This window comes from Microtus pennsylvanicus, chromosome 3 (assembly GCF_037038515.1).
Source record: "Microtus pennsylvanicus isolate mMicPen1 chromosome 3, mMicPen1.hap1, whole genome shotgun sequence".
NCBI lineage: Eukaryota > Metazoa > Chordata > Mammalia > Rodentia > Cricetidae > Microtus > Microtus pennsylvanicus.
Window position 1 is genome coordinate 44,816,310 of NC_134581.1, and position 23,317 is coordinate 44,839,626.

Genomic DNA, 23,317 nt, shown 5'->3' on the forward strand with positions numbered 1-23,317 from the left:
AAGTCTCGGGATTGATGAGTTTGGTTAAATGTCTGAAATTCTGGGTAGCGCTATAGCATCTTTTCATTTCTAATGAGGAGAATGTAAATGGCTTCTCTCTTCCCGTGTGTAGCTCCCACTTTACACGTCAGCAAATATGAGTGATAAAAGAAGCAAGAGAAGAATCTCCTCTCGTCCTCCATCTGCTAATGTGAGTTCTACCACACCTGAAGATGCTCAGGTTACTCGAAATGTCAGTCATAAATAGTGAGTCCAAAGCAGGACCCAAAGCCGCTGTTTAAGAGCTTTGACCTGTATTTATTGTTTGGTATCCTATGTTTACATAGTATTAGCATATGATTGAGGTTATTTTTTAAAGATAGATTAATACTATATTGATTCTTAAAGAGTGCTAAGATTCAATTCATATATCACAGGCTTTCCAAATCCTATCAGAAATAAACTAATAATATATAACATATGGAAATTATTATACCAGTTACATTTGGTTATATATACATGTGTGTATATTTGTACACATATATATCACAGAGCTCATTAAACTTAAACATGTTAAATTATGCAACTATAAATTGGAATACCTGTGGTACCCATCTGGAGGACACAAAACTGGTAACTTCTATTACAGACAAGCCAGTTTGGGAAAGTTGATTGATGAATTCAATTTTTATATCTGTAGGCACTATAACCTAAAAAAAGCCATAAACATATTGTATAAGTAAATTGTATAAGACCTATTGAAGCATAAAGTATTACTTCCTAATTGAAATAAAACACAATATGCCTTAAGCATGCAAATAGTAACTACACACAAATATTATTTAAAATATAGAATCTACGTATCATTAAAGCTTTAAGAAATTCACTATGTAAAGCTAATACAAACCTACCTTTTCATTCTGCAATCCATCCCTAGGTCCGACTTCTACTATTTTCACATATTCAGGGAGTCCAGAGAAGTGGGCTACTTCCTGAAACGCAAGGCATGAGTGCAAGAAAAAAAGATTACTCAGATTGCCACTCTAATTGTAGAGGCTGCACTAAGAATATCTCTCATAGACTTGGTCCTGGAAACACTTGGTCTGCAGCTGGCCGTGCTATTTCAGGAGGTTAGGAGACATAACCTTGCTGGAGGAAGCTGCTACCAAAGGCTGCCTTTGAGGATTCATTGTCTTGCTCTACATTCAGTTCTCTCTCTTTGTCTCAGGTCCTGGCCTTATTCCTGCTGCTTGCTGTTGTGCATCATGGTGGAATATTAACCATCTAAACTCTGCAATATACCTTGGTGATGGTGCTTTATTGTAGCAATAGAAAAGGTAACTAATGTAGTAGTTGGTACCAGAGAGGGGGGTGTTGCTGTGAAGAACCAGGTTTTGTTGCGGTGTTTGAGGAATGCTGGGAGTTGGGACTAGACAAGTGGGCAAATGCTGAATGTAGAGATTAAAGCACTAATCTAGTAGGAGCCTAAAAGACATCACTGCACATAAAGCAAATTGTAGAAGCCTGGGCTTCGGAGAAAAGCAGACTTTTAATGGCAACTGGGCTAGAGGCCATTTGTGTGATATTTTGGCAAAGAATCTGTGCCTTTTGTCTGTGCACTAAGAATTTAACTGAGGCTAAATTAAAAAGTGATGGCTAACTTTTTGTCAGAGGAAATTTTAAGACACTATAACATTGAGCCCAAGCCATGATTGATACTGGTAATGGTTATGCAGATCTACAATGAAATAAGAACAAGTGGGGCAGAAAGAAACACAAAACGTACAGTTTGGATAGAAAAAGCACAAGGAAGCTAAAGATTATGGCCAAGGCATGTGCTGGAAGAGAGGCTGTAACTGTGAAGGCGATTAGCCTGCAGAGAGAAGTCCCATTCTACACCATAATAAAGGGATAGACCTCACCCAGCTAAGCTTCCAACTGGTGTCAGAAAGCCTGGGGCCTTTTCTGAGAGCAACTGAACAGAAAGCACCACTGTAATGTGATTCAAGGGGCCAGGGCCCAACCCAAGCTGGCAGCCTAACTTGGCAGTGTTGTCCACATGGTTTGGGCTTCGGAGACACAGAGAATGAAAGAACTGAAGAGGTCTTGGATTCTACTTCTGTGGTCTCAGAGAGCCACTGAGGCCAGACGGCACCTGGCAGGGGAGTCCCTTCATGGAGGTCTTCAGAGTGGCGTATGCTTCGAGAGGCCACTACATGAAGTTGTGGAAGGAAAACCTGAGTTGCAATGAAGACCCCACAATGTTGGAGATTTCACAACCATGGCCTGTCTCCCAAGAACAACTGCAAATGGGAGCGGACCTATCCCAGGAAACGTGTATGTTGCAGGCGGCCAAGCCTGAGGAGCAGACCATCCAAGCTATTAGACACCAGACATGGAGCTACAAGACTTGCTAGGTTTTGGTCTTGCTTTGATCCAGTGTTTCCTAACTATGACCCCATTCTTCCTTTCTGTGTCATCTTGTTTGAGGAGTTTAATGTGTTTTTTTATTTAAATTGGGGATTATAATGAAGACATTGCCTTGAGTCTCAGAAGAAACTTTGGATTCTTCAACAGTGTTATATTTCAAAAGTGGGGACTTTAGGCATGGACCAAAAGCACTTGAAATATGATACAGCGTGGTCAGGGAGTGAAAAGTCATGACATAAATGGGAATGTTCCCCACTGGCTCGGGTATTTGAAAACTTGTTCCCAGTTGGTGGTGATATTTAAGAAAGTTTAGATGTGACCTTTGCTGGAGAGAGCATGTCACTGAGGACAGGTTCTGTGAATGTGTGTCCGGTTTGCTGTTTCCTGCTTGTAATTGAGGGTATGAGCTCTCAGTTTCCTGTTCCTGACCCCATGCCTGCTTCTTGCTGCTAGGTTTCCCATCATGCTGGACTCTTCCTCCACTAGAAGTGTGAGTCTGAAAACTCTTCCTTTCAATGGTTTCCTTGACCATCGTGTTTCATCACAGCAGCAGAAGAGGAACTCATACACTAGTTTACTGTTAGAGTTAAATAATTATACTCTGCTAAATAAATTCTCACTGCACAAGGTCAAAACAGCAAGAAAGCAATAGGATATAATCATGATATGTCATGTATACTATTTGCAACATTGAAATAATTTGTTTATTATAACTTCATGATATGTATTGATTGAAATTCCAAAAGTCAATTTTTTAATAACTCAATTTAATTGTCATAGATCGTTAAAAATCACTACAAACTAGTCATAGACAATAATATCTACAGTAAAGAATTCAAAGTAAACCAGAGTGTCTAGAGGAAAGAGCATAAAAAACACCAAAAGAGCAAATAAATTAGTCACTATGTGGCAAAAGAACTTAACACTTCTCAAAGTCAGTAGTGCAAATGCTCAATAAATATAAGAAAAAACTGCCCAACAATCTTAACAACTTTAACCACAAGGAAAACTCTAATTAAAACTGCACTGCAGTTCCATCTTACCCAAGTCAGAATGGCTGTCAAGATAAAAACAAGTTTGGGCATGGATGCAGGAAAATAAGAAACATTTATCTACTATTTGGTGGCTAGTTCAGATACTATGGAAACAGTATAGTGGTTTACCAAAAGGCTAAACATATAACTACCATATGGTCTGGCTAAGCCAGTCCCAAATATATACCCGAATGAATCAATGCCAACTCACAATATATTTACCTACAGAGCCATGCATACATATTGTTGCTGGCAGTACTTAGAACAGCCAAGTCAGGAAATCATTCTAGGTGCCCATCGACCAATATGTGGAAAAAGAAACTGTGATCTCTTTATTTTATCTATCCATAAAGAAAAATAATGCTATTTTCAGGAAAATAGATGGAAATGTCTGCCATTGTGCTATGCCAAATAAGTCAATTTCACAAAGATAAACATCATTTTTCTTTGTGAATTTATTTGGAGGCGGTAAAATGATACTATGAGAAATATGGAAGCAGAAAAAGGAAAATCAAAAAGGATAATGAATATATGAAGAGACTCCAATTCAAATATATTGTATCCATGTATAGAAACATTATAACAAAGCCAGTACATTGTACTGTTACCATGTATTGCTTTAAACATAGATTTTTGTATTAAAAGATTTCAACCACAAAGGGTCAAGCTAGAAGCAACTACTATCCCCTGAATTCGAATGGGGTTTGGTCTTGTGTGCATGGACAACAGAGGCTACGGAGGAAGGAGAGGGTGCTGCTTGCTCCTTTTCCTCGCACATCACAGTGGTCAACAAATGCAGCTTACTGACATTCACTCTCAAATAGGACCCAAAGCGCCTTGCCTGCCCTACACAGAAGGATTTGGATTCTGTAGTCTCTGGTTCTATAGACAGTGTATAGAAGATGTGTTAGATTATTAATTATCATCTGAGATAATTAGATAATATAAGAATATGTATTAATGAGCATGTTAGAAGAACAAATTATGCTTAATTAAAAGGTTCACATTAAATAAGAAAAATAGGCTTTACAAAGTTTAAATAAAGTTTAAATGAGATAGAAGCTACATCTTTCAAACAATACAAGCATCAAACTTGGTATTTCTGAACTGGGTGTGGACAACTCATCGTGTTATCAAATGAGTAAATGAACTCAACTTAGATACTCAGGACCTGCATTAAGTTTTGGGGGCGTTTTGTGATTTGTTTTGCTTTTTGTAAAATACAGTGCACTCAAATTGACCAATTTATATGATTTATTCTGTCCTTGGGATATCATATATATTCAAGGGAGAGGTAGCTTTTTAAAAATTATTTGAGAATTTCATATATGAGTGCACTGCAATTAGATCATTTCCACTCCTTCTTCTCCTCTGCTCAACTCCTTCTGTTCCCCACTTTCCCTTGAATCATGACCTCTTCTGCTGTGGTTATGGTTATACATACATACCTAGCAAATGTGCACATATACACACAACCTACTGACTCAGTATTGCCCACATGTACAAGTGTCTACAGCTGACCACTATGAATAGTGGGCTCTTCTGTGAGGAAAACTGATTTCCCCTCGGCATCCACTGATTGCCTGTAGCCTTGTGAAATTTTGTTCCACCCATGTTGGCATGTTGACTGGTATAGTTATTGTAGGTCTTGTATAGATAATCATAATGTTGAGATTTCAAGGATGCAACATCCTTGTCATGTCCATAACACAGTATAGCATAGTATTCATCTAATATTGAGTCTTTAACAATTTTAATGCTCCTTCTTCAATGTTATTTGAGCTTTAAGTGTAGGGGTTGTGTTAGAGATATTCCATTTTGGGGTTGGTCATAATGGTCACTGTTCTCTGCCTTTTGACTAGACATGAATCTCTGTAATGGTCTCTGCATTCTGCAAAAGGAAGCATCTTTTATGAGAGCTGTATTGCCTATCTACATCTTATATGTGGGCTGTACTACCTGTGGCAATGAGTATAAGAACTGAGAATGTAGTTAGTGCTTAGAGTGTTTTGGGAAAGTGACCAGAGCAGGTTCTCCTCTAGGGTCCATGACCTCTTCAGTCAGTGGTTCTTGGTTGGGTTTACAGTAGCATGAATAAGTTTCCTCCTATTGAGCAGGCCTTTGATTCAATTAAACATCTTTGGTTAGCCCAGGATATAAATGCCACTATTACACCATTGGGACTATCTTTCCAAGCAGTTAAAGTGACTATTTTTGATGCAGGCCCCAGTGGTGTGTGTGTGTGTGTGTGTGTGTGTGTGTGTGTGTGTGTGTGTGTGTAACAAGGAAAGAACTTCCTGTCTTATTTGCATCCAAAGTTGTGACTGGCTTGGTTAGTGTTCTGTGTTAATTTCCTGTAAGAATCCAGATGATCCCTGACACAATTCTATTATTTTTGACAATTTTTGTGAAACTACAATTCATTAACAAAAAAATAATCAAAGGAGGAAGAGAATTCTCATTTCTGCATCTTCTCTGGTTGTGAGGCACGGGATTATCTTGGGAAGGTGTGGGGGCTGAGAGGGTAGCAGAAGATCCTCAGCTTTGGGTTCGGTTGTTCTGGATAACAACACTGAAATCATGCCTAATGATGGAGTGGTTATAATTTGATGAAGAAGTAAGAGGTATGGCGTGAACGGATGGAGTAAGAGGAGACACTCCCTTCTTTTTATGAACTCTCTTCCTCAAATGGAAGAAATGAGACCAGAACAAAATCAAAACCAGGCGACCATAAATGTGATCTCATTATCATTGTTTCCACTGCCTTTTCGCCATGGATTATCTTCCAGCATACATGGACACAGAGTGCTGCTTTATTAAAGGGACTGTTTACACAACGAAGGAACACGGTGTTTTGAAGGTGACGATTATATGCATGTACAATTAAAAAGCTGGGTGTTATTCTTTGCATCAGTGTAATTTGGGTGCCATTATTCACCAGCTGATGAAGAAAAGCAAAAATAATGGCCATTTCAGTCAAATCAGAGAACCTTCTTACTGGACATGCTTTTACTTTCCTCTTGAATCTAATCTCACTATTTCTAGTCAACTCTAATTAAGCCAATGACAGAAGAAATTCCCTAATGTCATCAACATGTCCTCATTGCACACAGACCTTGTGTTAAAAGAGAAGAAGTTATAAATGAACAGGCCTGATAGAAGCAGTAAGAAAAAAAGGCACAATATAATGAGTGATGGGTCATCGAAAGGCCAGTAAGTTCTTGAGGTGAGACAATGAATGACATTAATTTCAGCCCTTGAATTCTAAATACTTGTAAATTTATGTCAATTATATTATGAGGTTTTGTCTGCATATTTATAAAGCTTCCTAGAAATTCAATACATAGGGAGATGGCTAGGGAGAGACTAAAGATTGCCAAAAGAGGACTTTTATACATATTAAAGCTGAAAGATGAATGAGACACGGGAGAACACAAGCGTATGTCTGCACAGGAAGTAGGTTTCCTTCCTGGAACCTCACTTGAAGAGCCTCAAAATTCCATGATATGTAGTGAGAATCATCTATATGTTTCCAATACCATCTGTTAGACCAACATTATTGAAAAGATCAGCCTAAGAAAAACCTTACTTCCTAAACATGTTAGCATGCAAGACACCCATGAAAATTCCTTTCCCAGTGTTTACTAATACCAACAATAAGTTAACTTCCCCAACTATATCCTTGAGCATCTGACATTCTGTTTAACATCTACTTGGAAACTCTTCGGATAGAAGTATAGTAATTTCATTTCTATAACCTAACAACACTTTATAAATCTCTATTTAAAAATATACCTGCAAGTCCTTCTTTGTTTACCTGTCCAGAATCGACATATTAACAATTAATCTGATTTTTTAAAAACAAAAAACTGAAGGTGTTGGTCAATTAAATAATTCCTAAAATTTGGAAAAGTAAAATCATCCTTTCATTCAGCCAACACATTAACCAACATTTTTATAGTTGTTCTGTGGATGTAAAGAAGCATACAAACAAAGCTCTCTGACGATAATTTACCACAGCACGTGGGAAAGGCTCTGCATGTTGAGCTGGGACAAGGGCTGAGGTGTATTACTGTCAGACATAGAACATGTGAGAGTCAAAAAATGATTAATAAGTAACAATGAACGGAGATTTTAAAACGTTACTTTTTAGAAGCGAGCAACATTGTAGAGCGCTGTCGGACACCACTGACACCCGGAAGATGTGCCAGCCAGCATGAGCAGCTCAAGAGACTGCTCATGCCCACATTTGGCAGCAGAACCTTTGGCAGCAAGGGTTCACTTTCATAAAGAGACGAAAGAGAAACATTAGGCTAAGTTTGCACGTTGCTATAGTTTTCCAAGGAAGTTTCCTATCTACTTTTCACATATGAAGCTACACTATTAGTTAAGTAGAACTGGAAAAATTTGGATGACATGGGTTTAATTTGCTAATATCCCTGACTCTCACCCTAGTTTTCTTTAAGATGAGATTAAACATACCATCAGCTATTGAGCTTTGGTTGAAAAATAAAATGAATCACTTTCATGTAGAACATACATGAGCTACTTGAACCATGTTTTCACTTACACATAAAATTAAATGGAAGTCTTATACTGATGGTATTTCTCTGCAATGTTTAGTGTATGGATGAGCATGTGAATAGCATACGTGTTTTTTATTAGCAATAATTGGCAGCTTTTTGCAGTCAATTCCCTTCATGGTAATATATAAGATTCTTTAGTATCTGCCATTTAAGTATTCATATTTTCTCTATGAAACACCATCCATTTTAGGCAGATGTGTGTATGTTCCACTCATTTCATTCCTTCTTTATTGTTGTTTATTTTCTTGCTTTTGCATCCTGATCTGTTTTTTTCTCCCTCCCATCTTCCAAGCTCTTCCTCTATACCCTCCACTGCCCCCTTCTGCATTCACTCCTCCTCCACTGTTTCTCTTCAGACACAAGGTGGCCACGTATCTGGATGGATATCAGCCAGCCATGGTATACCAAGTTTCAGTGAGTCTAGGCAACTCTTGTTCTATTAAGGCTGGATGTAGACAGAAGTTTCTGTCCCTTCTGGTCTCACAGCAGTTCATTCCCAAAGAAACACACAGAGGCTTATATTAATTACAACCTATTTGGCATATAGCTCAGGATTATTACTAACTAGCTTTTACAACATAAATTCACCCCATAATTCTTGTATATGTTTAGCCAAGTGGCTTGATACCTTTTATCAGTGAGGCATTATCATCTTGCTTTTTATACATCTGATTAATGACTGTATTTCTGCCTTTCCTCTTCCCAGAATTCTCCTAGTCTGCTTGCCCCACATATACTACTACCTGCCTGGCTACTGGCCAATCAGTATGGGTGACAAATCTTTACAGTGTACAAGAGCATTCTCCCACAGCACTAGATGAGGCAATCTTTTTTTTTCTAACTTTTTTTATTGAAAAAAAAGAAAATTTCCGCCTCCTCCCAGCCTCCCATTTCCCTCCCCCTCCTCCCACTCCTCTCCCCCCACTTTTCTCCCCCTCACTCTCCAGTCTGAATAGCAGTCAGGGTTCCCTGCCCTGTGGAAAGTCCAAAGTCCTCCCCCCTCCATCCTGGTCTAGGAAGGTGAACATCCAAACTGGCTAGGCTCCCACAAAGCCAGGACATGAAGTAGGATCAAAACCCAGTGACATTGTCCTTAGCTTCTCAGCAGCCCTCATTGTCCGCCTTATTCAGAGAGTCCGGTTTTATCCCATGCTTTTTCAGTCACAGTCCAGCTGGCCTTGGTAAGCTCCCAATAGATCAGCCCCACTGTCTCCGTTGGTGGGTGCACCCCTTGTGGTCCTGACTTCTTTGCTCATGTTCTCCCTCTTTCTGCTGAGGCAATCTTAAAAATAATATGTTATTAATTCTTTGAAAATGTCAGAAAATGTATTTGGTCATATTCACATGCCTCTAGGTTACCCCATAATAACCCTCACCTTGCTACCTTCCTGTCTCTGAATTTATTTCCCTCCCCCCAATGGAGTCCAGTTGGAGTAATCTTTGTGTAAGTAAAGTCTTCCCAGATCATGGAGTATCCAGTTTCATAACATGCATCCTCAGAGAGAACAACTATAATAGGCAAATCAAATGTTGTCATTATAGATATGTAAAAAAATCTGGGCCTAAAAAATAGATTTTCTTCTGAAATTAAATTGGACCTCTTAAGGGGACATTAGAGATCAACTTTCAAAAAAAATCTGTTATTTTTATCTCATTTGAATTATGTGTGTGGTGCATTTTATGGCAATGTTAAACTCTCCACATTCTTTTTTATTATCAAATATTAATTTCCCTTTTCACCCAGATTAATCAGACGTCTGTAAACCATTATCATTGGCAAGAATGTAGCTATCTATATGAAGCTGCCTTCCCCAGAATGATCCAAAGACAATTCTATTTCTCAGGCGCTCTCACAGAACGAAGGGTTGACTTAGCAAAGCTGAGATGTGAAAAGTCTTTCTTCAGAAAAATCCATGTACCCAGGTTAATTTGAAGCCAATTTTTGGCAACCTAATAAAAATGACTCTGGAACCAAAGAAATAACATCCTGTAAAGGCACCTAACTCTCAATGGAAAATATTTCCATAATTTGTTAGCTCAGAACATTAGCAAGGGTCCCCACTTATGTCTATGGATTTGTAGACAACCAGTGGCAAAAAGCAGCCTTTAGCTATAGCTTAAATGGAGATTTGAAAAGAGGTTTAAAAGTGTGAGTTCTTCTCTATTTGTATAGTTATAGAAAAGCATAAGAGCATTAAGCAATTATCACGTCTCACATATAGCAGATTATAAACCATAAATGAATAATTTAAAATCATTTGAATATATTTATTAATTTAAAAATACAAATCTCAAGGCCACTATATGGCTCTTTGGGTAAAAGAGCTTGCTGCCAAGTCTGAGGACCGAAGTTGATACACTGAAATTCACATAGAGATAGAAGCACCACCTCCCCAAAGTTGTACTCTTACCTCCGTATGTAAGCTGTAGTATGCATGTGCGCAAACATAGACACACATATGAAGGTACACAATAATATTTTTAAAATGTGAGTTAAACAATAAACATGTGGATGTATTTCTATTCATCATTTTCTTATTTCTTCAATATGAAAATACAACTGTAGCATGTACAAGTCAAGTCATCAGACGTAAAAGGAGAGGATATATAAACATATGTGAATATATACAACATATATGAACATATGCAACATATATAAAATCATATGAAAACTTCCAAAAACAAAGACATTGAAAAATAACAGGAATAAAAATGAATGGAAGTATATATAAGAATAAATGTAAGGAGCTAAAAACAACAATTTTAATGCAAAAATTAAACATCCCACAAAGGCTTGAAAAATTAAAAAAGGAAGAATGTTAATGCATTTGTAGAACCAAGGTTGTATACATAACTCTGCTTCTTTAAATGTTAGCTTTTACTTAGTCAAGGAAAAATAATTCTTGCAGTCATGGTAACTTAATAACTATAAGAAACCAGGCAATGTCATCTCTAGACTTTTCATCACTATTATCAAGGTATTATGGACCAAGATAGAAATGAAATGCTAATAAAACCTCAAAAGGAATTTTTGACTGGCAGTAATGTATGTGTGAAATTTTTTGTCTTCCTGGTATTATTCCTAATAAAACCTCTCTAGCTCACATTCGGCCACCTTTCTGATGTCATTCCCAATTTTGTTTTTGAAACCCATTAAAACTGCTTTTGTAATTTCAAACACAAGATATTAACTGATTGAATTATTCAATTCATTATTTTAAAATGGTGTTATATTGACGAAAATACATTTCTTCATCAAGCTACAGTTATACTATATCTTTTGTATAACAATGACGACTTGGGGAATCAAAGATGTATTGTGACCTTCTAACTTCATAATACTCTTTCTGATGTATAATTGAACTAGTCAGCCATCTACAGGATCTGTTTAAACTTGGGGGGAAAATGTCTCAGATTTTAACGAAACCCATCAAAACACTTGCATGTAATGTTTAAGTCTGATAGCTAATATCGGTTAAGATACATGCTCACTTTTAGGACTACAAATATGCATAAATATAAAAATAGCAAATTTGTTAGAAAATAACAAATAAGGGCATGGTAGTCTAGTCTACATGATACATAAGTGGTTGGGAATTTGTTACAGAGAACTGCTGGGTGTGAAACAAAGTGTTGATAGGCATGCTACCACTTTTCAGTGAGACCAACAAATAATAAATATGCTGAGAAAGGATTGCGGAAACACTTGGTTCACAACAGCCTCAGAAAATTATAGTATCTGAGAATAAGCTTAATAACAGATGTGAAAGACATCTACAATGAAAGGTTTAAACCTCTGAATAAAAAGAGACAGGAAAATGGACAGACCTCCCATGCCATGAACTAGTAGAGCTGATATTATGAAAACGAGCACTCAATCAAAAGCCATTTAATGTAATCTCTATCAAAATTCCCATGACATTCTTCACAGAATTTTTTTTAAAAAAGAACATCCTGAGATTCATATGGAAGGCCCTTAAAATCCTAGATAGACAAAACAAACCAGAGCAAAAAAAAAAAAAAAGGAACCATTACCACACCACAAATCAGGTCTCTTAATACTGATTAGACATCTAGTGAATACAAAACCTGATGCCACAACTTGGCCAAAGAAAATTTCTTTGGCTACAGAGGTAATATTAAAGGAATAACCACCATGTTTAAGCATATCTAAAGTAAAGCATTAGCCATAAGAGCATCTGATTCTAATAATACTATTGAAGCAAACCCGAGAGATGTCTTGAAAATAATATTATAGTTAGCTATGCAGTGTAGTAATTACAAGTTATAAATAAACACCTTTTATCATGAGCTATTGTACAAATGCTAGCAACACATCATTTAATTGTTCTTTCTCTCCCATCTTGGCATAAAATAGGAATAACAGAATTCAGGAGAATGGAGCAGGACAATTTTAAGTTTTAAGATCAGTGGGAGCAAATAAACAAAATTCTGTTTCAAAACTAAAGAAGAAAAAAACAAAAAGAAAAAAATTTTTAAAAAGGGTTATGGGTGTTACCTCAGTATTGAAATCCTATGAACAGGACCCTGTGTTCAATCTCCAGGCTGTACCATAGGGGAAAAAAAATCAAAGGAGGTGATATTGGTAATTGGTCCAAAATTCACTGCCAAGATTTATTGAGGTCATGGCTCTAAAGTGTGCAGCCTGGTACTTAGTAAAGAGTTAACATATGATGTAGGTTGTTTCTTGTCTTTAATAAAAATAACTTTAAGATGAGAGGTTTTTAAATTTTAATATCTTTACGGAAAAGTTAACAGAATGATTTCATTGTCCACTGTAAAATATACTTATTGATTTAAACATTTCTAACAAGATGAATTGCTGATAGTAAAGGTAGACAACCTTAAATAGAGTTCTTAACCACAGTCCAGATAAGTTATGGAAATTATTCAAGATCTTTTGGTAAATAGCTCAAAACCTTTGGAGATATTATCCCATCTGCAACTTGCCAACACTTTAATTAACCTTCAGTGCTGACCCCATTCAACTCCACCCATCCTGTTCCACTGGGCCATGCCAACCTCAATCTGAGTCTCTGAGCAGCAACAGAGGGGTACTCACTTCAACAGGAGAAAAAAAATGAGAGCTCGGGTTCAAAGTCTGGCTGAATAATGCCAAGTATGAACACAAGGCCAGTTACTGACTAGCTGGAAACGTTTTATGGAAAAATGCTAATTTAAAAGGCAAATTAAACATATTAACAATCATGACTGGCACCAAATGCTCAGGGGCAAGAGCTCCTCAAGGAGCTCTACAAATAATAATAATGTTGGTTGTAGTTTCTCCTTAACTTCATCGATCTTTTAGCTTGAAAGCATAGTTTTAAGTACAGATGTAAGAGGTTGGTTGTTTTTGCTGCTGTTTTGTGTACATATTGTGGTCTTTTTCTTTCTTTTTTTTATTAATTAAACTTTTCATTTATTTTCCATCCCGACTGTAGTTTCCCCTCCTATCTCTCCTCCCGCTCTCTCCCCTTCCTCCCCTCTGCACCCCTACTATCTACTCTTCCTCTGTCAAAAGCATGGCATTTCAGGTTAAAGTAGGACTAAGCTCCTGCCTCTGTAGGTGCCCCAACATGCCGTGGAGGTCAGAGTACAACCTCGGGTGTCTGTCATCACCTTCCACTCTTTGTGAGACAGGCCCTTTCCGTTGGCTTCTGCTATGCACACCAGGCTAGCTGGCTTCCAGGGATTCCCACGTCTCTGCCTGTCATCTTGACCCAGGGATTGCATCCACGCACTATAACTCCTGCATTTGTGCTGTCTTAGGGGAGTGGAAGTCATGTCCTCATACCTGCACAGCAAGTCCTTTGCCTACTGGGCTAGCTCTCCAATCAAAAATCTCACCTTTTAAAATGCAGAGTCTCTTATGCTAAGGAGGTTTTAGGTGAATAGACATTCAAATGACTACGGAAGTTTTAACTTGACCCCCAGGTTGGGCACAAGGGACTTCATCAAACCTTCATGCAACCCAGTCAGGCATTACGTCATTGTTATTGGGGTGAGATATCACTATGAGGAATGTAACAAAACAGTTTGTTGACCTCAAATCGATTAGAAGCTTCAGAAATCACATCACATGGAATTCTCCTATTTTTAAGAGCCATAAAATACACTGTGAACAGTCAAGCAGTGAAGAAGACTCAGCGATTTTGAGGAGGTGACGCCAATACATATGGCCCCATTAGGCACACCGTTCATCAGTCATGGCATTTGCTCAGGCCTAAGGGCTGCGACCTTTTCCCCTAAAGCTCACCCCATCTTTGCAAGCACATATTTTAAACTGTCCGAGTCTGCATGTGGACCCATCACTAGCTGGTTCTCTCTTTCACTGGCGTTCCACATAGGGGCTATTTGTAAATCGTGCTTTTGTTTTCTCGGAAATGATTTCTTACCTGTGTTATTTCAAGAAGACAATGAGCAGGCTCTTAGCTTCCACTCCTGCCAGCTTTTCTCTGAGGTATCCAGCAGCCTTTACTACCTGCTCACACCTCATCCCTCATCAACACCTTCTATCACTTCCCTTGTAAATAAATTTCTGTTTTTCCCATAGCTATGAACATGCCCCATGATCTTGTAGCTTTTGGCTGCCTGGCAGCCTCTGCCACTTGCTCTTCACCTCAGTTCCATGACACTGAGTTCTCTGCCGTCTCTTGAACACTGTACTTTACCCTGATGAACTACTCTTTCCCTATATCTCTGGGATTCACTTCCTCATTTCTAAAATCTTTTCACAAAATAATATGGAAATAAGTAAAATGCAATAAAAAACTCCTTTCTAGCCCTATCATCCTTAATCTTTATCACTGTTGTGTAACTTTCCTACAGAAACACAAACAGGTTTCTATATGCCATAAACACAGTGCTTAGACAAAGGCAATGACTCCAGAAAAGAGTGAACTGCTGGGTTTATTTAGATAACTTACAGAGGAACAAAGAGTACCATGAACTCAGATTTAACTCCAGGCATCTGCATCACTGAAAAGTGAGGGCAATGATTCACAAAAGCTGCATCCCTGAAGTTCCCTGTCCTACTTGCAGAGTAGCCCTGGCTGTTGGAGAATGTCCCCTCCTGGACATAGTTACCATCAGCAGGAGGTAAAAGTCAATGGTCAGCTCAGCTTCTCCTTATTATCCAGACTGGCAGGGCAGCTTCCATCTCTGTTAACCTAATCTAGAAAATCCACTACAGGCGTGTACAGATGTTTTCATCTCCACGGTGATTCTACATTTCTACACAGTGACAATTAATATAAACCACCACACCTTGTCAGCCCCAGTTCCTGTCTTAGGAGCCTCCTTCCTATCTCCAGGAGGAAAGGTTTCAAGGTGGAGAAGATGCTTCCAGTGCACACTCCTCACTTACCGAGTTACATATGCATACCTTGTTTGAGTCTTGCTTCTTTTCCTAGAGTGGAGCCCATAGATACACACACTTGTTTCAGTGCACAGCCACCTCTTAGAAGAACGCCTGGCAAGAAGGGCATCCTCAAGAAACATTATGAATCAAATGGGTCTGTCTCACCCAATTCACAGACCTGCAATTATTTTACGCCCAGTTATATAACAGAGGGTGTCATGTTGGATTTCAAAATAAAAATCCATTACGCACTGGAAAAGACAACCACTGCACACCGCACGTCCAAGGTGAGTCTTAAAAAAGAAAACTTTGGATGAGAGCTACATGTGGTGTGGCAGCCTCAAAACAAGAACAGGCTGGACACCTTTATTTTCTAAAGGACAGGATGCCCTATGTCTAAAGGAATATACTTGTTTCTGTAGTGAAGCTTCTGCTAACCATGGTGGATTAGCTAAGCCTTGATGTTATAAAACTGGTGATTACATACCAAGATCCTCCATATTAAAGTTCTAAAATCTTGCCACTCCGTAGGGTCGCTTGAAATTAGAGGAGGTAAGCAAGTGTATCTGATCTTTGGACATTGAGATATGATGCTGTCATCTCCAAATATGTCAGGTCACAGTCACAGTCACAGGCTCCTGGGACAGATGTTCCTAAGGCTACAGGTTGGGCATCCCTTGGGGAATGGTTACTATCACAGTCAGAGAATCAACTGAGTATCCTGTGGCATTCATGCACTTGACTCCTTTATTCATTTAGTGCACCTTGGCACATAGCAGCCGCCGCGATAGGGAGCGGTTCTTTGTTTGCATAACTCCTAGACGACACTAAAATTGTAATAACTGTAATGTATGGCAGTAAAGACATCAAATAAGGGAGAGAGAAGCTGGGGGAGGGGAGACAGCAGCCACTGTACAGTTTTACAGAAAAAGGTAGGCTTTGAGTTAGAACAAAATGAGGTGGGCGGAAGGGAAGAGTGCCAAGCTCCACGATACTGGAGAACAGTCGGTGCAGTGTTCTTGAGTTGGCGGGGAAAAATGAGCCCAGGTGCTAACAGTTCCAAGAAGAGCCAGAAGGCAAGGATTAAATAGAGAAGTAGTAGAAAGGATAACTTCAAATATCAGGATTGGAGATTTAGAGAGGACCCAGGGGAAAATTCTTATTTCTGGGCAGGTGGAGGAAGGGGACAATGACTTTGAGTAGAGGAAGGGCGCAGCCTGAGGTGCACTGGTTGCATTGTCTCGAGCTAGTGAGAACAGGCAGAAGGAGAGCTGAGAGGAAATGGTGAGATGAGAGACAGAGTGGCAGCGATGAGGGAGTGCTGCAGGGGCGAGACTGGACCCTAACAGCAACAGCCGAGGCTTTAATTCTTGCAAAGGAAGTCTCCTGATACCCAGGCTGTTCAGAGCAGATATGTATCTTAGATACTCATTTCCTTTAGAAGTTTAACAACGTAAAACGCATACAAAAGCCAGGATATTTACGAGAGGGAAATAGTCCCAAATGTAAGAAAAAGTAAGTTGTTAAATTTATTTAAAACTTACATCTCCATTAAACTCTTTCCTACCTTCCCCAGAACAGTACTAAATATTTTCCTGCAGGAAGCCGCCCCACACTTTATAAAGTTAGATTCAGTCGCCCTAATGATGCCAACATTTCGCTCTCTTCATTTTATTTATAAGGTCTCAAAATTGAAAACTCACTTACAGACACTAATTTATACTAAACATTCTTATAAAAGTGCTCCCCCCCCCCCAGCTCTCTTTAAATTATATTACCGTTTAACCTATTTCCCACTGATGAGTATCTGAACCTGAGAGCTTTGGTCTCACTGCCTGTAACATCCAGCCCGGGCCAACACAGGAAACCAGCCATGCCCAAGGTTGCCTGGCAACACCTCTGTGTCTCCTGGCAGAACTCATCAGCACCCTCGTTTTCATCTTCAGTGGCTTCGTGGCTGCTTCCCACTGCTTTATTCCTCACCTGGCTTGGATTTCGAACAGTGACCTTTCCCGGCCCTCGTTCTAATTAAAATGTGTGCTGTGTTTCCATAGCATTCTGTGCGCTGCTGATGAGGCTGCTGCTCGCTTTCTTATCCATTGCTTTCCAGGTGGCCGATTTCATTTCAGAGACACCGTATCTCGAACCCCGGAGGTGTCTCTAATGTTGGGAATGTAAACAGGCTGATGAGGGGTGGTCCGGGGCCACTGCATTTAAATCGTTCTTAAATCATAGCATGTGTAGTTTTCATTCCATGTAAACCTGAATCCAGTCCTGCTTAAATGCTCTCTGCATCCTGGGAAGTAGGGGGCTACTCAGTCAATTACGTCTGCTGTACGGAGGACAGCTGGTGCCCATTGCGAAGACTGTGCCTAATTGGTTCCACAACCTGCTGTCCTAAGCAAGTTAACAAGAGTGCACAGAGACTGACGTTTTGCAGGCTGCGGTCAGTCTAATGGACTCCCACCTCAGTGAGGATTTGAGAGGAACCTAGGAAAGCCGAGACATGGTACAGACTCCTTAAAAAGGACGTCTGTGAGGTCTGAACAATGACTAAAGCAGCCGGCATAGGAATCAAGAGCGGGGCTGGCCACTAGGCAGTGGGGGGATATCCAATCTTGCACAGAGACAAATGGCAAGTGTTTATATTACTCAGACGTGTGTTGGGTTACCTCCTAAGGTTCCCTTTTCTATCACAATTTATTTAACATAGGATTAAAATTAAGCTGCCAGTTGAAAAGGCGCTGTCTGAGAGAGGTGGCGGCACCTCCTGTCATGTGACTATGATCCCCCATCTACACCTAGATGTCCAAGGCAATTTTTCCCCCTTTACCCTCAAAGTGTCATTTTCTTGGACTATCCATCACATTAAATTTAATAAAGGTTATAATCTGAAGGAAGACACGCTTAGTCATATTATAGAGCAATTCTAGCCCTCCAAGAGCACAGAGCCTTCACTGAGTCACAAGGCCAAGGTATCTACCTACCATCCATCCATATGATTATGACCAAAAGCAGTCACAAGGAACTAAAACCTTCCATACAACAATCTTTTATCCCAGCGCATGAACACCCCGGAGACAGAGCCCCTGCCAGGCACTGCATTTCCATATGTCTACATTTCCAGAAAAAAAAATGTTATACATAGGATAAACTTCAGGCAAACATGAAACAAGAGACTTGTTTCCATCTCTGCATTCCTCCAGATTTGATCCTTTTGTCCTTTTAAAATTTGTTTGCTTTCCATTCATCTATGATCTATCACTACCAGAGGTGTCAAAGCTGCTACTCTTCCTAAATCCCCCCAATGCTTGTTACAACCCTATTATAACCGGAAAGAGGCATGTATGATCGTGGTTATAGAGATAATATTTTTGCCACAGGCTAGCTTAGAACAAATATGGGGCCTGCAAAGTTCTAGACCTCTTACTACTGATGTACCTAACCTCACTCACATTTTAACAGTGTGGAACCTCTGACATTTTGACTGTTCAGACCCATTAATCAAATAATTACCCCAAGGGAGAGGGAATGCAAGTATAAAGAGTGGGAAAATGTTGAAGTAGAGTTAACTGTCCTGGAACTAGCTCTTGTAGACCAGGCTGGCCTCGAATTCACAGAGATCCGCCTGCCTCTGCCTCCTAAGTGTTGGGATTAAAGGCGTGTGTCACCACTGCCCAGTTTAACTAAGATTATTTTTGAAGCACCATACAAAGTTTTGTTCTTCAAAAACCCATGCAACATACAAGCCCCATATATAACCATCTACTTAACTATCCCAGTCCCCTGTCCCTACCCAAGAAAATTTCCTTTACATTTGTTTACGATAAAGAAAAAGAGCTGTGCTCTCTGCATCTGCCCCATCAGCTGCCAGAGTAAGCTTCTCTAACGGTGACTGAGCTAGGCACCAATATTTGAGTTCGTTATTTTTGCCAATCATGTTTGGTTCTACCCTAGGTCTCTTGGGCCATCCAGCCTCCAGTTCTGTTGCAGGATATTTGAGCACTGTGTGAAGATGTGTTGCTGTGACTGGTGTAATAAAAAGCTGAATGGCCAATAGTTAGGCAGGAGGTATAGGAGGGACTTCCAAGCAGAGAGAGAGAGAGGAAGTCAGAGGGGTGAAGACCTGAGAGACGCCTGGGAGACACTGCAGAGGCCAGATATAACGTATAGAGTAGAGCTAACTGAGCCATGTGGCAGAACATAAATTAATAAAAGGAGGTTAATTTTAGTTAAAAGAGCTAGTGGGACAAGACTAAGCTAAAGGCCAAGCTTTCATAATTAATAAGAAGTCTCCATGCTGTTATTTGTGAGCTAGTGGCCTACAAAGAAAAGTTTACTACACAGTTCCTGGCCATTCAGGCAGTGTCAGACATGGGCTCCCTCCCTTAGTGTGGGTCTCAAGTTAAACCAATCATTGCTTGGCCACTCCCACAGAACATCGCGTTAGTTCTTGAGTGTCATGGTAGGTGGTAGATTTGTCTTTTCCCTGGTCATCACTCAGCAAGTTAGAGAGGACCCAGTGAAGAGTGGGAACACAAGGAAGAGCCTGGGTCCCAACGTCTTCCTCATTAGACTTAACCAAGAAATTGTCTGTGGTTATTCAGATGCAGGCTTGGGTGTTACAGAAGTTAGGTGTATTGGCTAATGAAACACGAGAAACAGAAACATGGTGACTAAGCATTATATTTTCAAAGTCCTAGGGTTTAAAGGACCTCTAAGTGACTGCTAGGAACAATGCCTACAGCCAAAGACCCCGATGTCTATCCTGCTGATACCTATTTGAAACTTCTCATTTTTCTAAGATGATCCAATGTCTGGCACAAAGAACAAAATCATAATCAAGGGCAAATTTGATTCTGTTTTTAAGGATAAAGGTGACCTTGGGGGATAGTTATTACCTCTTTTTCTAGAGAGAAATCGATCTTATTCCTTTATTCATTAATTAGCTCGTTTGTCCATTTACAGATGAGACTGGACAGGAAGGCCTGATGGATGTTGACAACAGAAAAGTCTGCTCAAAGTATTTCAGAGCAACACTGTCTGCTGCGTCATGAACCAGTTAGTACCAAGCTACTGCTAAGCCAAAACTACTCAGTTGATCAAAGCTTTGCTAGGACTTTAAAGCAGGGCCAATATAATTGGAGACTATAAAGCCTAAGTAGGAGGATGTCTTTCTAGATCTAAACATGGTCTCCAGGGCCCTGACTAACTAGACATCATTATTGTGCTTTATGGTTCCAAAATGTTGCTTCCCAGTGTGCTCTGTGTCCTGTGAGTCCACGCTCTGTTCCAAGTGATACCTATAAGCTGTTCTGAAAAACGTCCAACTCTCGTCTTGCAAATTCAGCTGTGATCTCCAGCTCATTTTGTCTTCTCCACAATAGCCCCACTTCATGTTATATACACACCATCGGTGCTTCCTTCCCGCTTTCACATCCTAACACCTTCATTTAATCACCTCTTAATCATTTGCCTGAAAACTAAACACGCGGTCACTTATTGTTTCCTTCCAGATGCTGCTGTGGAATGGCTCCCGGCGGGCCTCACCTAGCCTTCCAGCCCTGCTCATTTGGCGGGGCAGGCCCTGAGCCCAGTGCTCCGAAGCTTTTAAGCACTTTCTTTCCAAGAAACCTCATAGCTAGCGCCATCATTTCCTCACAAAACAGTGAACATCTGCAGACTGGAGCATCAAAACAGCAACAAGATTTTGCACAATTCTTCGAAACTTGGATGAAGACTTTATCAGCCGTCTTGGGCTATAAATCAACATTCTCTTCAGTTTCCAGTAAATAAACCATAGTGGCAAATTTCAACTTCCTCTCAAAGGAATAATTAACAAACATGTACTGGCAATTACTAATTAGTTTCCATGTCTCCCAGATAAGTGAGCTAAACCTTTTGGAAAACCAATGTCTTACACAACCATCAGGTTGCTCTAAAGTTCAAGTTTATTCTTTGTATATACAGTTGATTTAATTGAAGAAATAAACTAAAATGCTCCACTGAACTGCTTACTTTATGCGTGTACTTTGTAAAGTTTACCAAAATTATTTATTCCTAGAAGACATTGGTATAAATAACAATAAAAGTAAGTAAACTACGTTATCTTACAAAAGACTAATTACAGATTTGGACCTATCCTACAGTTTCAGTAAATGAAGACTCTTTTTACAGAATAAAAAAGTAAGGCCTTTACAGATTAGACTGAATCAAACCTGTACCTCTAAGTTCCCAGATGTTTCCTGCATAGACTGTGATGGTTTGTAGTCATGGGCTTTCTCATTCAGGGTTCTTAAATTTTTAACATGCATTTCAATCTCCTGTAGAGCTGGATACCTCAGCTTCTCCAGGTCAGTTCCAGACAAGATGATCCATTAGGTCGGGTTCTTTACATGGATTTGATTTCTAATCAGTTGTCAGGAGGTGATGTCACTGTTGATCAGAGTACCACAATTTGAGAAATGGAGTTATAGTTTAAGCCAACTTTGTGGGGGGAAAAAAGTATGATTATGCTTAAGCAATATCCATCACTATCAACTGCAACATCAATTAAATCCCACTCTCAATATAGCACAGCAGGAATTAAAAATTAAGGTCCAGTGCTTGCAATAATAATGTATTCTGTAATATGGTTTGAATAACACTTTCCCAGTTCTTCCACTAAAGGTCCAAAAGAGCAAATCAGGTAATTTTAAAGGGTCATTTGACAATTTACTGAAATTATGATTTTAAGTCTGGCAAAAACAGATTCTCTAATCAACTACAGGTAGATGACGCAGACAAGAGAAGGCACTATGGTTGCCAGTGTCCTCCATTGCCGTCCCTACACACCTGCTTTTGAGCAGTCTATCTCAATCAATCATATACCCAAATGTTGTCAGTTGTTCTAAGACCTAAATTCTCTGTGATAAACTCATTAATTCCCTCTGATAACACCATCCTCTGCCACAGCTGTAATACAGACAGCACACCTGTGTCAGACACTCTTGTTTTCTGACTTTCAATTTCTTTAACTTAAACAACACAGAGAAACTGTGTATTTTACATATTATGAATAACTAATTTTATAACTATCCTTAATGAAGTGTAATTATTTTAGCATAACTCTGTTTATTTTATTCATAACATTTTAATGTAGTAACTGTTCTCCATACTCATTCCATGCTCTCCCTAACAGAACATGCCTGCAACTGCACAGTGAATTTTCATACGGGAAAAATTTGCTGCTCTACTCAGAGCAACTAAAGATCCTGACAACAAGTTTTATTTGTGGCTTTATGAAAGCCAGTCAAAAAGGAGCTGATACAAAGTCAGTTATTAAGATCATAGGTTATTCTCTGTTCCCAATTGATTGAGGAGTTTCTGGGCTTCTGCTCTTGCTTTTAGATCAGCGGTTCTCAACTTGAGGGTCATGACCCCTTCAAACAATCCTTTCACAGGGGCCATATATCAGATACCTGTGTTTCAGATATTTACATGACAGTTCAGAACAATAACACAATTACATTTATGAAGTAGCAACAAAAACAATTAGAGTTTGGGGTCAACACAGCATGAGGAACTGTATTAAAGGGTTGCAACATTAGGAAGTTTGAGAACCACTCTTTTAGACAAAGAATTTTGCTGTTTATTTATTAATCATAAATATAATGTAAATATCTGTTTACAGGATATCTGATGCGCAACCCTTGAGAAAGAGTCACTCAACCCCAAATGAGTTGCAACCCAGAGGTTGGGAACCATAGTAGAAGAAGATTCAATGGTGAAAGAAAGTAGATTTCCATAGGAATTTTTCCAAGAACTTTAAGTTATATGTGTATGAAGTCTGTGCTCAATATTAGGAATAAGTATAAGAATATACTTCATATAAACCCCAACTTTATACTGACTTTAGTCAACTGGGT

At 39.3% G+C, this 23,317-nt stretch overlaps 1 protein-coding gene across 4 annotated transcripts in view; it reads right to left on the minus strand.

Moving 5' to 3' along the window:
* Hmgcll1 (3-hydroxy-3-methylglutaryl-CoA lyase like 1) overlaps positions 1–23,317 on the minus strand; it is a 114,666-nt gene that overhangs the window by 72,995 nt on the left and 18,354 nt on the right. For 3 of the 4 annotated variants that reach the window (XM_075965221.1, XM_075965222.1, XM_075965223.1), the window contains exons 2-3: positions 891–971; positions 582–689 (exon numbers count right to left, since the gene is read on the minus strand). The exons of the other annotated variant lie outside the window; for it this stretch is intronic. In XM_075965221.1, coding sequence (XP_075821336.1) covers positions 582–689; positions 891–971 — 189 coding nt within the window. The remainder of the gene's footprint in view (positions 1–581; positions 690–890; positions 972–23,317) is intronic. 4 annotated transcript variants of the gene reach the window in all.